This window comes from Alligator sinensis, unplaced genomic scaffold, assembly GCF_000455745.1.
Source record: "Alligator sinensis unplaced genomic scaffold, ASM45574v1 scaffold400_1, whole genome shotgun sequence".
NCBI lineage: Eukaryota > Metazoa > Chordata > Crocodylia > Alligatoridae > Alligator > Alligator sinensis.
The window spans coordinates 362,013-376,420 of record NW_005841897.1 but is presented as its reverse complement, the minus strand read 5'-3'; the positions used below and the strand labels follow the sequence as shown (position 1 = coordinate 376,420).

General features: G+C 49.2%; 1 protein-coding gene across 3 annotated transcripts in view; it reads left to right on the top strand.

Annotated features, from left to right (window-relative positions):
* Nucleotides 1-14,408, top strand: part of HID1 (HID1 domain containing) — a 41,308-nt gene that overhangs the window by 20,825 nt on the left and 6,075 nt on the right. Inside the window, exons 8-18 of one of the 3 annotated variants that reach the window (XM_025197432.1) lie at nucleotides 2,612-2,718; nucleotides 3,302-3,418; nucleotides 4,458-4,680; nucleotides 5,243-5,299; nucleotides 5,404-5,547; nucleotides 8,412-8,502; nucleotides 8,977-9,128; nucleotides 10,401-10,479; nucleotides 11,276-11,440; nucleotides 12,148-12,375; nucleotides 12,930-13,063. In XM_025197432.1, coding sequence (XP_025053217.1) covers nucleotides 2,612-2,718; nucleotides 3,302-3,418; nucleotides 4,458-4,680; nucleotides 5,243-5,299; nucleotides 5,404-5,547; nucleotides 8,412-8,502; nucleotides 8,977-9,128; nucleotides 10,401-10,479; nucleotides 11,276-11,440; nucleotides 12,148-12,375; nucleotides 12,930-13,063 — 1,497 coding nt within the window. The remainder of the gene's footprint in view (nucleotides 1-2,611; nucleotides 2,719-3,301; nucleotides 3,419-4,457; nucleotides 4,681-5,242; nucleotides 5,300-5,403; nucleotides 5,548-8,411; nucleotides 8,503-8,976; nucleotides 9,129-10,400; nucleotides 10,480-11,275; nucleotides 11,441-12,147; nucleotides 12,376-12,929; nucleotides 13,064-14,408) is intronic. The other 2 variants (XM_025197433.1, XR_003092730.1) reach the window with 2 other exon arrangements.

Here is a 14,408-nt window from a genome sequence, read left to right as displayed (position 1 = left end):
TGCTGCCAAGGGTATTACAGGCTCTGCCAGCAGTGGGCAGGAGGGATCTGTGAAAGAGCACTAGCTGTGTGAACGATCTGCCCGCTGCTGCACTGGCTTTGTTGGCACTGGTGGTTGGGAGTGCAGGGAAGAGGCAGTTACGTTATTCATAGATTCATAGATGTTAGGGTCGGAAGGGACCTCAATAGATCATCGAGTCCGACCCCCTGCATAGGCAGGAATGAGTGCTGGGTTCAGATGACCCCAGCTAGATGCTTATCTAAGCTCCTCTTGAAGACCCCCAGGGTAGGGGAGAGCACCACCTCCCTTGGGAGCCCGTTCCAGACCTTGGCCACTCGAACTGTGAAGAAGTTCTTCCTAATGTCCAATCTAAATCTGCTCTCTGCTAGCTTGTGGCCATTATTTCTTGTAACCCCCGGGGGCGCTGTGTTGAATAAAACCTCACCAATTCCTTTCTGTGCCCCCATGATGAACTTATAGGCAGCCACAAGGTCGCCTCTCAGCCTTCTCTTGCGGAGGCTGAAGAGGTCCAGGTGCCCCAGTCTCTCCTCATAGGGCTTGACCTGCAAGCCCTTAACCATATGAGTGGCCCTTCTCTGGACCCTCTCCAGGTTATCCGCATCCCTCTTGAAGTGCGGCGCCCAAAACTGCACGCAGTACTCCAACTGCGGTCTGACCAGTGCCCGATAGAGGGGAAGTATCACCTCCTTGGCTCTGTTCGTCATGCATCTGCTAATGCACGATAAAGTGCCATTAGCTTTTCTGATGGCTTTGTCACACTGCCGACTCACATTCATCATGGAGTCCACTAGGACTCCAAGATCCTTTTCTGCTTCCGTTCCACCAAGCAGGTCATTTCCTAGGCAGTAGGTATGCTGGACATTTTTCCTCCCTAGGTGCAGCACTTTGCATTTCTCCTTGTTGAATTGCATTCTGTTGTTTTCTGCCCATATGTCCAACCTGTCCAGGTCTGCTTGTAGTTGTTCCCTGCCCTCCGGCATGTCTACTTCTCCCCACAGTTTTGTGTCATCTGCAAACTTGGACAGAGTACACTTCACTCCCTTGTCCAAGTCGCTGATGAAGATATTGAAGAGCATTGGTCCAAGGGCCGAGCCCTGCGGGACCCCACTGCCCACACCCTTCCAGGTTATGGGAATCCGGAGTAATTAGGGAAGCTGTCTGGTGAGCCAGTAGCCCTGAGTGCCACAGGAAAAAGGCCGCTCAGGGAATGTACTTAATTGGCATGTTCCAATGGACCTTCTCTGTGCTCTAAAAGCCCTTGATGGCAGTACGTTCACTGGGACCCTCGTACCCTGGAGAGTAAACGTGCAGCTTTCAATGGCCGTTTGTCCCCACAGAGCTCCCTGGGAGGCCCATCCATCCTGGCCAGGCAGCCAAACATGATGCCTAGCTCAGGGGAATGCTAGACCAATGCCAAAGGGAGGAGGAGAAGCTGCTTTGATAGGAGTGATGCATTATTTGTATTGCGGTAAGGCCTGGAGCTCCTAAGCAGGGTTGCTAAGGTTTTAAATGATTAAAACAGGCCTGTCACCTGCTAACAGCCCATTTCCCAGAGAGCAGGCATCTTGCCTTGGTCTTCAGTGCTCTAGAGAAAAGGCCAATGAAGGTGAGCACTGTCAGCTGCTGTTGATCCCTGAAAGGTCTACGTCACTCATTGTCCCTTGGGAGGCAGCACTTTTCTCCATACATGCAGTGTGTACAGCCATGCATGGATCTAGGGTTTTGAAAAGGGGGGTACAGGTGGGGTGGTGTATCATCGCATTGAATACAACACACGTTTTATCTACTTAAAGAGAAACTGGAAGCTTTCCTAATATGCTAGGGCTCAGTTATATCATTCACTTTAAGGTCAAAACAAAAACAAATATAACTGTATTGGATTGTGCACTAATTTGCTGTCTTATACATTACGTTAAAAAAACCTCACAACAAACTAGGCAAAAATAGTCCAAAGAGATTGTTTTATTAGTCCTGTAGTCATTATTGTTTAACAAAGCTGAAAAAGAGATGTACATTTTTACTAAATCTAGCCTTCTTGGGTATCTTGACAGTGCATCCAGCACTTCAGTATCACCTGAGTTAGTTACCCTGAATTCAAATAATCGCACCTGAGTTCAGGTTTTTTGCTAAAACTAAAGACAGTCTTTGGGGCTGTGAAACAGCAGAAGCGGGACGCTACCAGGAATACTTAACATACATCAGCATTGCGGAAGAAAGGATAACTTGATTAAAATAACATCAAGATCATTAAGATGAAGGAGCGGGCTGTTAACACATGTGGAATAAAAAGAGATTAGCAGGAATCAGGTACATCTCTAATGAGCCATGAAGTTAAGTGACTTCCTCAATGCTGCCTGAATAGAAATGCTGATGCCTCTCCTGGGCAGTTGGTTTTTAAGTTTGGGTGGAAAAGGAATCAAAGGGGGTGGCAACTGTATCACTGCCCCCTACCTGGATCCACCTCTCTGTACGGCCCCCCTGGCTGCACTGATGCCTGTTCGGTTGTGTTCTTTGCCCCTGGATTAACCCCTCATGTGCCTCAGGCTATCATCCTGCATTTCTGAGCTCTGACCTGCCTGTTTTCCCCTAGGATACTGCAGAGGATATTCACTCCATTGACAGCTGTGAGTACATTTGGGAGGCTGGCGTGGGCTTTGCTCACTCCCCCCAGCCCAACTACATCCATGACTTAAACAGGTAAGGAGGCCCCAAGGCATGCAGGGCTGTGAGCTAAGACTGCATACAATAGAGCTTGAGGGATGCAGAGATCCCTGGAAATCTATCTCCTCTGGTATGAGTGCTCTCATATGAGTTTGTCCCTTGCTTTTGGGGATATTCATCTTTATTGCCCCAAGGGGATGAGCTTGGATGTCCAAGATGCAGTTCAGGGTTGCTGATTGCCAGGGGGTTGGGAGAAGAGCTGGCTGAAATGCAGAGCTTCCATGTTATGGAAACCTTCACGATTCTGAAATGTTGTTTCATCCTGAATTGGGACCATAAAAATTCCCAACGTTTTTTTTTGGTGGGGGAAACAGGTGCTGAAAAAGTTTTGCTTCAAACTCAGTTGGGACTGAGATTTCCTTGAGTGCCTGTCGCTGGGGAGAGCAGTTGTGTGTGTCCAGCATCACAACTGGGTGGTTCCAGCTGTCCAAAGTTACTCAGCGTTACTGAGAGAGGAGCCGTCCTGTGAGAGCTGAGGGTTTTGGATTCCCAGTGACCTGCTTCCAGCACCCTCTCCCGGCTGGCTCCAGGACTTAGGTTCCCATTTTTCTTTTTACAGGACAGAGCTGCTAAAACTCCTGCTGACCTGCTTCTCTGAGGCCATGTACTTGCCGCCCTCCTCAGACAACAGCAACACCAACCCCTGGGTGCAGTTCTTTTGCTCCACAGAAAACAGGTAAGAGGGGGTGAGGGCAGGTGCCCAAAGCTTTGGGGAAGGGATAGAGGGGGAAAAGCTCTGCTCCCAGCTCCTAGCCCTCAAGAGGGTAATGCGGGCAGCATGGGAGGCCTTAGACTGTGCTTTCCAGGTCAAGTCATGTAGTGGTTTTTTTTCAAGGCACATTCTAGTCCACACTGCTCCTCCCTCCTCTGGATTTGGCTCATTTTCTCTATCTTAAAAGTTTTGACTTCACCCTTGATCCCAGGAAGTAGGTCACTATTATTCCTGTTTAAGGGACAGACACTGAGGCACGGAAAAGTGAAGTAACTTGGCCCAGGCTGTGGCAAGGAAGCAGTTGCAGAGCTACCGGGGTTGGGCTCGGGCATCACTGATTCTGTGCTCAAACGACTCAGCTTTTCCTTTTTGTTGGCTCGACTCTTGGCTGGAGCAGGTGTCTTGGTTCATTCTGCAGGTGCTTTTGTGATGAGTCCAGTGGGCTGGCAGCGTGCAGTTATGGGTGAATGCTGCCCCCTTGCGGCCCAGTGCTGAGTCCCCTGTAGGAATTAGCTACCTGAAGCTATCTGTGCCTCTGAGGCTAGAGCAGGGGCAGGCAATTATTTTGGGTGGAGGGCTGCTTACTGAGTTTTGGCAAGCCATCGAGGGCTGCATGGCAGGCAGCCAGGGGCTGATAAATATTAATTTTCTAAATTTTTAGAGGCCCTGTGGGCTGGATAGAATAGCCTGACGGGCCGCATTTGGCCTCTGGGCCACATTTTGCCCACCCCTGGGCTAGAGGAAGCCAGCTTGTTTCCTCTGGCTGGAGCGCTTTCAGGGTCCTGCTATCTCTTAGCTGGTGAGGAGGGCTGCAGGTACAGCCATGGAGGCCAGCATCCTTTATTTTGATGACAGTAACACCGCCAGCTTCCCCCAGTATCCAACACTTCTCTCCTGGGAGCCCTGCTGGGGTGGGCTGGGAGGTCAGTCTGTTGCGATTTCCTTTGCAAGACCAGTGCTTCCCCCTTCCTGTCCTTGAGCACCTGGTGTGCCCCTCTTGCAGACACGCGCTGCCGCTCTTCACTTCACTCCTGAACATCGTCTGTGCCTATGACCCGGTGGGCTATGGGATCCCCTACAACCACCTGCTCTTCTCCGACTACCGTGAGCCCCTGGTAGAGGAGGCAGCCCAGGTGCTGATAGTTACTCTGGACTATGACAGCTCTACCAGTTCAAGTCCCACGGTGGATGGCACCACTACCAGCACTGCTATGGATGATGCAGATGTAAGTCACCCAGTTACTCGGGGCCCTTGCAGCAGATCCTTTTCTTACAACCCCTCCTGATGCTGCTCCTTGTCTGCTGAGGGCTTCTATAGACATGTCTGCATCCAAGCCCAGCTTTCTTCTTCTCTTACTGTGCTTGTGTATAAAAGGGTAATGGTGATGATGAATAGTACCAGCAGCCACCAGGCCATGCAGAATGGAGTCATTTCTTTATGTAGAGCCTGGGCAAGGGTCTACAGCAGATCCAGACTCCTCATGCTGACCTGCTCTAAACACTGTCCTGAAGGGGCAATCTTAAATGGCTACTAGTTAGAAATGATATTTGTGGCTCATAGGTAAAAGAGCCTTGTCTTATCAGTCCCCCCTGAGTCATCTGGTTCCCAGGTTTTGAAGCATTGCCATGGAAGCATTTGGGTCCTCCAGAAAGCAGAGCCAATGTAAGTGCCTAGCTCATGACACCAGATGATCGCTGATAAACTGGTAGCAAATACCCCTTGCTTTGTGGTTTCCCAAGTAAACTCTGTTACTTATCAGCCCCTCTTTACCCTTTCTTTTAATGCAGCCTCCAGGACCAGACAACCTATTTGTGAACTATTTGTCTAGGATACACAGAGAAGAGGTAATGTGCTCCAATGTGGAGATGCTTTCAGATTGGTTTCTTGTTGGTTAGGCTAACCCTAGGCCAGCTCACTCTGTTTCTCTACCCTCTTGGTTGTTTGTCAGCAGGATTTCCAGTTCATTCTCAAAGGACTTGCTCGTTTATTATCAAACCCCCTGGTCCAGACATACCTGCCCAACTCTGCCAAGAAGATCCAGTTCCATCAAGAGCTCCTTGTTCTGTTTTGGAAACTCTGCGACTTCAACAAGGTGTGGCTCTGGTTGTGTTGTGTCCTTCCTTGAGCTGCATCAAGAATTGGTGGTGAAGCCAAGATCAAGGGGATAGAAATAGGAAAGGGGCTGGGTCCCTTGAAAGAGAGGGTATCTGAGGGTAGAAACAGAGGTCTGGTTGTGGTGGGATGAAGTGGCCTGTGCTGGGACAGAGCAGATTCCATTTGGATGTTCATAGATTTCATAGACTTCATAGACATTAGGGCTGGAAGGGACCTCGGAAGATCATCGAGTTCAGCCCCCCGCCCAAAGGGCAGGAAGTCAGCTGGGTTCATAGGATCCCAGCAAGATAAGCATCCAGTTTGCTCTTGAAGGTGTTCAATGTAGGCGCTTGAACCACCTCTGGTGGCAGGCTGTTCCAGACCTTGGGGGCTCGGACAGTAAAGAAATTCTTCCTTATGTCCAGCCTGAAACGGTCTTGTAGTAGTTTATTACCATTCGACCTCGTCATCCCTTGGGGCGCTCTGGTGAACAAACGTTCCCAACGTTCCTCGTAGGCGTAATGGGACAAGGCCCAAAATCTGCTGCCAGAAAAGATGTGGGAACAGTTTGTCCTGGGACATTGCAGAGGGCATCTGAATTCCTACCCCCAGCTATATGGTAGGATAGGGGACCCAGGCATCCTACAAGCCAACACTTCCATCGTAATCCCTGCTGCTTTTCACTCCAGAGCATGCGTCTGCAAGTGCAGTTTCCAGGGCATGCCTTTCATGCTGCACAGCAGAAGAACCCCATAGGGCTTCCTGCTTGCAGACATGTGCCCTGGCATGGGGCCAGGCACCTGGGCTGTTTTCTTGCAGAATCGGGCACCTGAGGCCCTAAGAGCAGCAGGGGCCCAATCGTGTGGGACAGTGACCCTGGGCAATATCTGTACCCAACAATCAATTGGGATCAGCTTTGCCAGGATGCATCTGTTTCTAGCCTGGCTGGCATGGAGCATGTGCCCAAAGATGGATTTCTGGCACTGAAACCATGCGAAGCCAAGTGTTTTTGGGTCCCATTGTCTTTTTCAAATTGGTTAAATTTGCTGTTGCATCCCTACGATTCTGTCGAAAAATAACTTAATGGCACTACAGCCCATTGTAATCCCTCTTAACTAGCTAAGAGACACTGAGCTATTCTTTCTGTTTCTTTTTCTCCATTTATATTCACCCTTTCCCTCCTGCTTTCCCAGGCCTTCTCTCATACCCACTAGAAGTTTGTTGCATACTAACAGATTTGAGAAGTAGCGGTTTAGGCATAAAGTATGTGACGCGGGTGGCTCTGTCGGAGTTGACATCAGTGTAGAGGTGGGTAATCATATGATGCAAGGATATCTGGTTATGCTGGCCCCCAATAAGTGACTGGGATGACCTTGGGCTCAGTCTGCCCTGCTTACTGGTGGGCAAGTAGGGGAGAACTTGTGAAACTGGTTGTGCTGGTCCCTTTGGGTGGTGGTAAGAGTCTGACCATTTGATAGCCAAGGCTCTAGTTCCTGTGCCTGATCACTGGAGTCCAAAGCAGAGCAGCGTGTGGGAAAGATCCTTTTAAGTATTAGGAACCTGGAAACTCTGTGAAACAAGGGCTGTATTTCATGCCTCACTCCATGTTCAAGGCCTGTTGGTTAGGCCCTGTGGAGAGGCTGACCAATTCCTTTCCTTCCCTTGGGTGGTTGAGATCAGTGAGTAATAATACATTATTAAAATGGCTACTGATTTGTACAGATCTCGTGACATAAGATGCACAAACCCAATGGGAGCTGCAGATTCTCAGCCTCTCTGATATGTTGCCTGGAGTGCTGCTTGTTCTGGAAGGACGTGGGCAGTGGGGTCCCGCAGGGCTCGGTCCTTGGACCGATACTCTTTAATGTCTTCATCAGTGACTTGGACAAGAGAGTGAAGTGTACTCTGTCCAAGTCTGCAGATGACACAAAACTGTGGGGAGAAGTGGACAGGGAACAACTACAGGCAAACCTGGACAGGTTGGACAAATGGACAGAAAACAATAGAATGTGATTTAACAGGAGAAATGCAAAGTGCTGCACCTAGGGAGGAAAAATGTCCAGCACACCTACTACCTAGGAAATAACCTGCTCGGCACCATGGAAGTGGAAAGGGATCTTGGAGTCCTAGTGGACTCCAAGATGAACACGAGTCGTCAGTGTGACAAAGTCATCAGCAAAGCTAACCGCACTTTATCGTGCATCAGCAGATGCATGACGAACAGAACCAAGGAGGTGATATTTCCCCTCTATCGGGCGCTGGTCAGATCACAGTTGGAGTACTGCATCCAGTTTTGGGCACCACACTTTAAGAGGGATGTGGATAACCCGGAGAAGGTCCAGAGAAGGGCCACTCGTATGGTTAAGGGCTTGCAGGCCAAGCCCTACAAGGAGAGACTGGGGCACCTGGACCTCTTCAGCCTCCGCAAGAGAAGGCTGAGAGGCGACCTTGTGGCTGGCTATAAAATCATCGTGGGAACCTGTCCAAGTGAAACCCCTCTCCCTCTGGTGCATGTTCCCTAATCCACTTGATTGCACTGGATTTTGTCTCTGTAGATCAAATGCTGTCATTCAAAGCCAGCTCTTGCAACAGTCATGCTGGCAAGAGACCCCACTGAAGATGGTGGAATTACCCATGAGTAGGTCTTCAAGAGAAGGTTAGATGGGCATCTAGCTGGGGTCATCTGAACCCAGGACTCTTTCCTGCCTATGCAGGGGGTTGGACTTGATGATCTATTGAAGTCTCTTCTGACTCTAACATCTATGAATCTAATGAGCATTTGGCTGGGACTATAACTGATATGAGACTTTTGACCAACATGGGCATTGGAAAAAACTCAGGAGATCCTTCCTTCTCTTTCAGAAATTCCTCTTCTTCGTGCTGAAGAGCAGCGATGTCCTGGACATCCTGGTCCCAATCCTCTACTTCCTAAATGACGCCCGAGCTGATCAGTGTAAGTATACTGTCTGCTGTTCCAAAGGCTTGTGGTTCAACTTGAGCTCTAGAGAAGCAACTCTTATCCTCTCTCTGGGGACAGATGAACAATGGGTCTTGTCCTGCCATAAATTGGGATGAACTCATCAGGAGTTACAGTGCTGTAAATGAGAGGGAAAACTAGATCGCGTGTGTCTAATTCAGGCCTTAGTGAAAAAATCTCATGGAGAAAAAAAGCAATTCCATGCAAATCCTTCATTTATTGTCTTCATTCTGCCACCTTATTAATCTCCTACTGGAGACCAGACTGAAGTGTGAACTTTCCCTTGTGTTAATAGGTATCCCCATCTTCTGGCCTTGTACTGGAGGTGGAGATAGGGTCACCTAATGTAGAGTGAGAGGTTTGGTTGCGTTTCTCCTGTGCTGCTTCTCTCCTCCCTGCCCTTTTTCCTCTACTTGTCATCTGGCTTCAGCACTGTGCTTCTGTCTGCAGCGCGAGTGGGGCTGATGCACATCGGTGTATTCATCCTGCTTCTGCTCAGCGGGGAGCGTAACTTTGGGGTTCGACTGAACAAGCCGTATTCCGTGAGAGTGCCCATGGATATCCCCGTCTTCTCGGGGACGCACGCCGACCTTCTCATCATAGTGAGTTTGGCATTGCCTATTCCTGCCAGCGGTAGCTCAGATTCCCTTCCTGTCATTGCCTTCAAAGTACAGGTCCCTTCCAGCCCGCGGGATAGCTAGAAAGTTGTGGACGTCCACCTGGGATGTATCCATGCATTTCTTCCTTGCATTTTGTGAACATGAGATAATACCTCCTGCAGTCCTTTTCTGTTCCTTGCTCTTGTTAGAGGCTGGGTATTCTGAAGTGCAGGGTTCTGGTTTGGAGGTGGACAGTTCTCCCAGATGGCTTTTGAGGAATTATGGATGGCATGAGGTGGCTGAATGTTTATGGTCATTAGAGCTGGAAGACAGTTTCACCTCTCTTGGGAATCAGGAAATATGGGTTCATTTCCTGGCTCTAGCCCAAGTACATGGTGTAACTGTGAGCCTTTGGATGTCTGCTTCCTAAATTGCAAAAGTTGGGGACAGTAGTGCTTGCCCACACCTCCACAGGGCTGGAACAAGGTCAGAGTTATTTAGTGTGTGGGAGCCACTTAGATATAAGGCAGAAATGCCTACTAACAAAGCTCTGTATACTCTGTAGATGAGTTCAAAATCCATCCTTGATCTCCGTGACATTATGGTATAGCAGAGAAGAACTGCTATAGCAGCTTTGACTGATACTAAATGATATGTGTAAATAAATTGCCCAATCAGTAGGGGACCCCAGGGGATAGTTGCACAATAAATTCAGTTTGCTATTGCTCTTGAATTGCCCATCCTGAAGACTTTTTTTGCACTAGCATTCTGATGTAGTGGGAGTGTTACCCAGGAACGGGAAGAGCCAAAGCGGGGTTGACTCACTAGCTTAAGGGGCAGCTGAGGCTTTTGACACCTGAGGTAACAGCAGGTGTGATAAATTCCCAGTAAAATGGCTTGTTGGTATTTAAAGGGGCATTGTTAGGCTCCAGGCTCAACGTCAGATTTGGATGAGTGGGGCAGTCCCTGCCTCTCTGTTGCATACAAGGCATCCTGAAACTCAGGAAGGTGGTGCTGCCTCAGCCTGCCAGCAGTTTCTGTTGTCAGTGTTTTAAAGTGTTAATCATACAGGCCAGGAGGGATTCTTTGCACATGAAAGCCTAGAGCCCTGGCACTAGTCTGCAGCCAGGGCTGCCTTCCACACCTGTGTAATTGCAGTGTATGTGGGGCCCTGCCTAGGAATGAATAGTGCCAGGAAGTTGTTAGTGTGGGATGGTGCTGTGAACAGTGAAGCTCTGTTGCTTCTCCTATTGCTCAATGCCTCCCTTGCTGCAGGTCTTTCACAAGATCATCACCAGTGGGCACCAGCGGCTGCAGCCCCTCTTTGACTGCCTGCTCACCATCATTGTGAATGGTAAGTGGCCCCTGCTTTGGGGGAAAGCAGCCTGCAAGGTGAGACAGCCTGATTTCCCTTTATAATGGCAGAGTAGGGACCCAGCTGCTGCCCATGTTTGGTAGCAATTTACCCATCCTGTTGAGCTAGCAGCCATCACCAAAGGTGACAGGAGCAGTCAACACAGATGATCTCTCTGTAGCATTTAGCTGGCTCTCACGAACCATCTGTTTGCATCCCCTGCTTTCTTGCTACATTGCACATGCACCCTAGAAATGATGCCAGGTGGAGTCATTAAATTGGAGCCTTTCCCTGCAGAAGAGGCAATGGCACAAACACTTCCCCAAGCCTGTGACTAAAAACATGGCTAGCAGATGCAAAGAAAACATGGTGCGCAGGGCTCGTGACATGCGGTGCTAACGCTTGGTCAGCAGGTGGCAGGAGTTACCTTCTGCTGGAGATGTGGACTAGTGGTTTTGTAGCCAACGTGTTCCGTTGAGGAATAATCTAGCTGTAGAGTTGAATCGAGGATACCAATGTCTGGGAGGTTGTTTTGAACCGCTGCCTTTGGACCTCAGTAGAGAGTGATACCACTTCTGTAGAATTCAATCCGATGTTCTCAGAAACCCTATGGGAAAAAAATCTCTCCAGTTCCATCGTATTTTAATACAATTTACTGTAGGGCCCTGTTGGGTTCATCCCTCTTGTATCCCATGAGGCTCTTCCTTAAGGCAGCTCAGTGGCATCAGTTCTTAGCCCATTCTCACGAGTCCTATTTTTTGCTCCATTTGTTCTCTTCTCTTTTTTTTCCCCCTAGTGTCTCCGTATCTGAAGTCTCTTTCCATGGTTGCTGCCAACAAGCTGCTGCACCTCTTGGAGGCCTTTTCCACCACTTGGTTTCTCTTCTCTGCTGTCCAGAACCACCATCTCGTCTTCTTCCTGCTGGAGGTTTTCAACAACATCATCCAGTACCAGTTTGACGGTAAGAGGCTGACTGTAAGCCAGTCCCCTGGCCCTTTCCCCTGCTATAGTTCAAAAGAGCATGGGGATGAATTTAGGAGACTGTCTTGCTGTGTGATACAAATTGATCATCCTTTTTTCTCGGAGAGAGACTGACTAGGTGAGGTCTTGTCTGGAGACGTTGACGTGGATGTAGCTACTACTGGTGCCAAGTCCCTGCTGCAAAATGCAGTGTGCACTTGTTACCAATTTGTGGGGGGGAACCCCTTGAGAATCTAGTACAGAGAGAGCCTAAAAGGCATGATGGGTAGCAGTCCTTCATCCCTACAGAGTCCCCACTGAGGTGGGATGGGCCCTTCCTTCCACGGAGGGAAGAGGCTTGTTGAAGTGGTACAGTGAGTAGGAAGAGGGAGATGCTAGAGTCAAGGAGCCACTCTTCAGTTGAAACGGCAGTCTGTAAAAACTCCTGAACTTCCCGGTTGCTCAGATGTCACTCTTGGCTCTTCCCACCAGTCACTACAGTGTTTTACCTTGGGTAGAACCTGGCCATCTCAGGCTTTCCTTATTCATCAGAAAGAAGTACAAAATGGCACAAAAGCAGTATTTTCCCCCTCTTGTACAAGTTGCTATTACTGTTCCCTTGAAGGCAGGTTCCTCAAGGTAGATCATGGTAGTAGCGATTTCAAGAGTCTTTTTATTTTAATCCACTTACTTTGCTGTGATTCCCAGGGAACTCCAACTTGGTCTATGCCATCATCCGCAAGCGGAACGTGTTTCACCAGCTGGCCAACTTGCCCACGGACTCCCAGACCATCCAGAAAGCCCTGCAGCGCAAGAAGAAAACTCCTGAGCCCATTTCTCGCACCAACTCCCAGGAAGGGGTCTCCATGGAGGGCTCGCGGCCTGCTGCTCCTGCCGAGCCGGGGACACTGAAGACTAGTCTGGTGGCAACTCCAGGTCAGCCTTAGCTTCTTTTTTTAGTGGTGGGGGGGGGTGGGGGAGGAGGGCACAGACATTTCTCTATAAGACATAGCATGGCTTCAGTCTTTAGATGGGCTGTTGGAAAAGATCAAGAGTTTGTCAGCACAAGAGAGCTGTCAATTAAAAAAAACCCAACGTGGCACAGAAAACCAGGGGCACATATGTATTTTGGTATAAGAGTAGCTGATTATAATTCAGCCTAAGTTGCAAGTCAGTTGAGCCCGTGTCAGTTAGGAAGCTGAAATAAGCCTCTTATACTGAACGTGAGGGGCCGACATGGACTTTTGTCCCGGGTTAACTGCATCAGTGTGAGTTTACAGCTTGTATCATACCAGTGCATCTGCCTTGTGAACACACAGCACCTCCTGTGGAGTGTAAAAGCAAGGCAAATCCACCCTTGTTCTGGCAGCAGGAGGACACTGTGCATGAAGATGGAAACACAGGGAATGAGGGGGTTTTTGTAAGACTTGGAAGATAAGGTACTTTGACCCTCAAGAATCCCCCGGAATCTGTTCTTTCTCTGAATCCAGGCATTGACAAGCTCACGGAGAAATCACAGGTATCGGAAGATGGGACCATGCGGTCCCTGGAGCCAGAGTCTTTACCGTCCCCATTAGAAGGCAGCCCACCATCAGCTGTTAGTGACACAGAGTCCTGGAGCGGGGTAAGGCCACACGCTTTCCTCAAGCCTGGAAAAGTTTGTAAAATGGCACCAAAGAGGGTAAAGTCTATGAATCCTGGAGAGACCCTGACAGACTCTGCCTCAGAATAGTTATCACCTGCAGGGTAACGTGTCCCAAGCTGAACTGAAAAGCCCTAGAGTTTAAAAATACCCTAACTTGGTGGTTGCCAATCTTGGGACCAGCAGACAAGCATCAGCCCTCAGTTTCTTGTGGGCCACCATGTACCTTTTATCACTGAAAAGTGGGGGAGCCCTGGTGCTGTCTGCAGACCAGCAAGGGACTATTTCCTATCCTTCATGGACCCCAGGAGTCTTTGGACCACAATTTTGGGGAATTGCTGGCCTAACACTGTTCTGGGTATTATGTGCCCCTGTTAGCCCCAGGATACCACTGCTTTGGCCATAAAACCTTTATCCCTAAACACATGCAAAATGAAAACAGAATCCCACTATGAACTTGGGAGCTGCCACCTCTTTGAGAGGAACTTTATGCTTTTTCAAGCATTACCTAGAGCAGCACATGTGCGGGTTGGTAGGGTGCAGGTTGTTTGGAGCCCATGGCAATGCTGTTAACACACAGAGGACAGCTCTCATAAGAACAAAAGAACTGCCATTTACTGGGTCAGACCACGGGTCCATCTTTCCCAGTATCCTGTGTCACACAGGCAGAGAGTGGATGCAGAAAGGGAGAGTGAACTGACTATGTCCAGAGTTTTTTTTCCACTGGTTACGTTGTGCAAGCTTGTTAACATTGTGCAAGCTCTTCAGCTGATCCTTTTTACGCAGTACTTCACAGCTCACACTGTCCTTCAAGGCACACCTCATGTACATTCTCTCGTGGGCTCGTTCCATTACAGGCATGTTACAGTAGTGGAGGCAGCTCTGGTTTAAGTACTCATCATCTAGGATGCTTAAGGAGCACAGTGGCAGGGTATTTAAAGCATTCTCCCTGCAGCTCCAGAGGGGTGAGTTTGAGCCTTGCTCTGCAGAAGGCAGCCCCTGTTGAGCCAGCTGGCTTGGTCTGGGTGACTGGAAGTGGCTGGACTCGATGTTAGTCGCACATGGCTCCCTCGTATGCTGTTGGCTACAGGAACCAGTTTGCCATAACAGCTCTAATCCCATGAGCTATCTAGGCGTATGACGACCTTTGACTTGCACTTTTAATCTGGGATGTTTTCGTATCAGGAGGATCATTGCCTCTCCACCTAGTAGACAGCAAGACACTCCCATGGTACATCACACAACGCTTTCCCACCTTCCTTTCTGGGCTCCTGTAGTTTTGTTTGCCAGTCAGTCTCTCCTGTCCAAGTTCCTCCAGTGCAGAGCA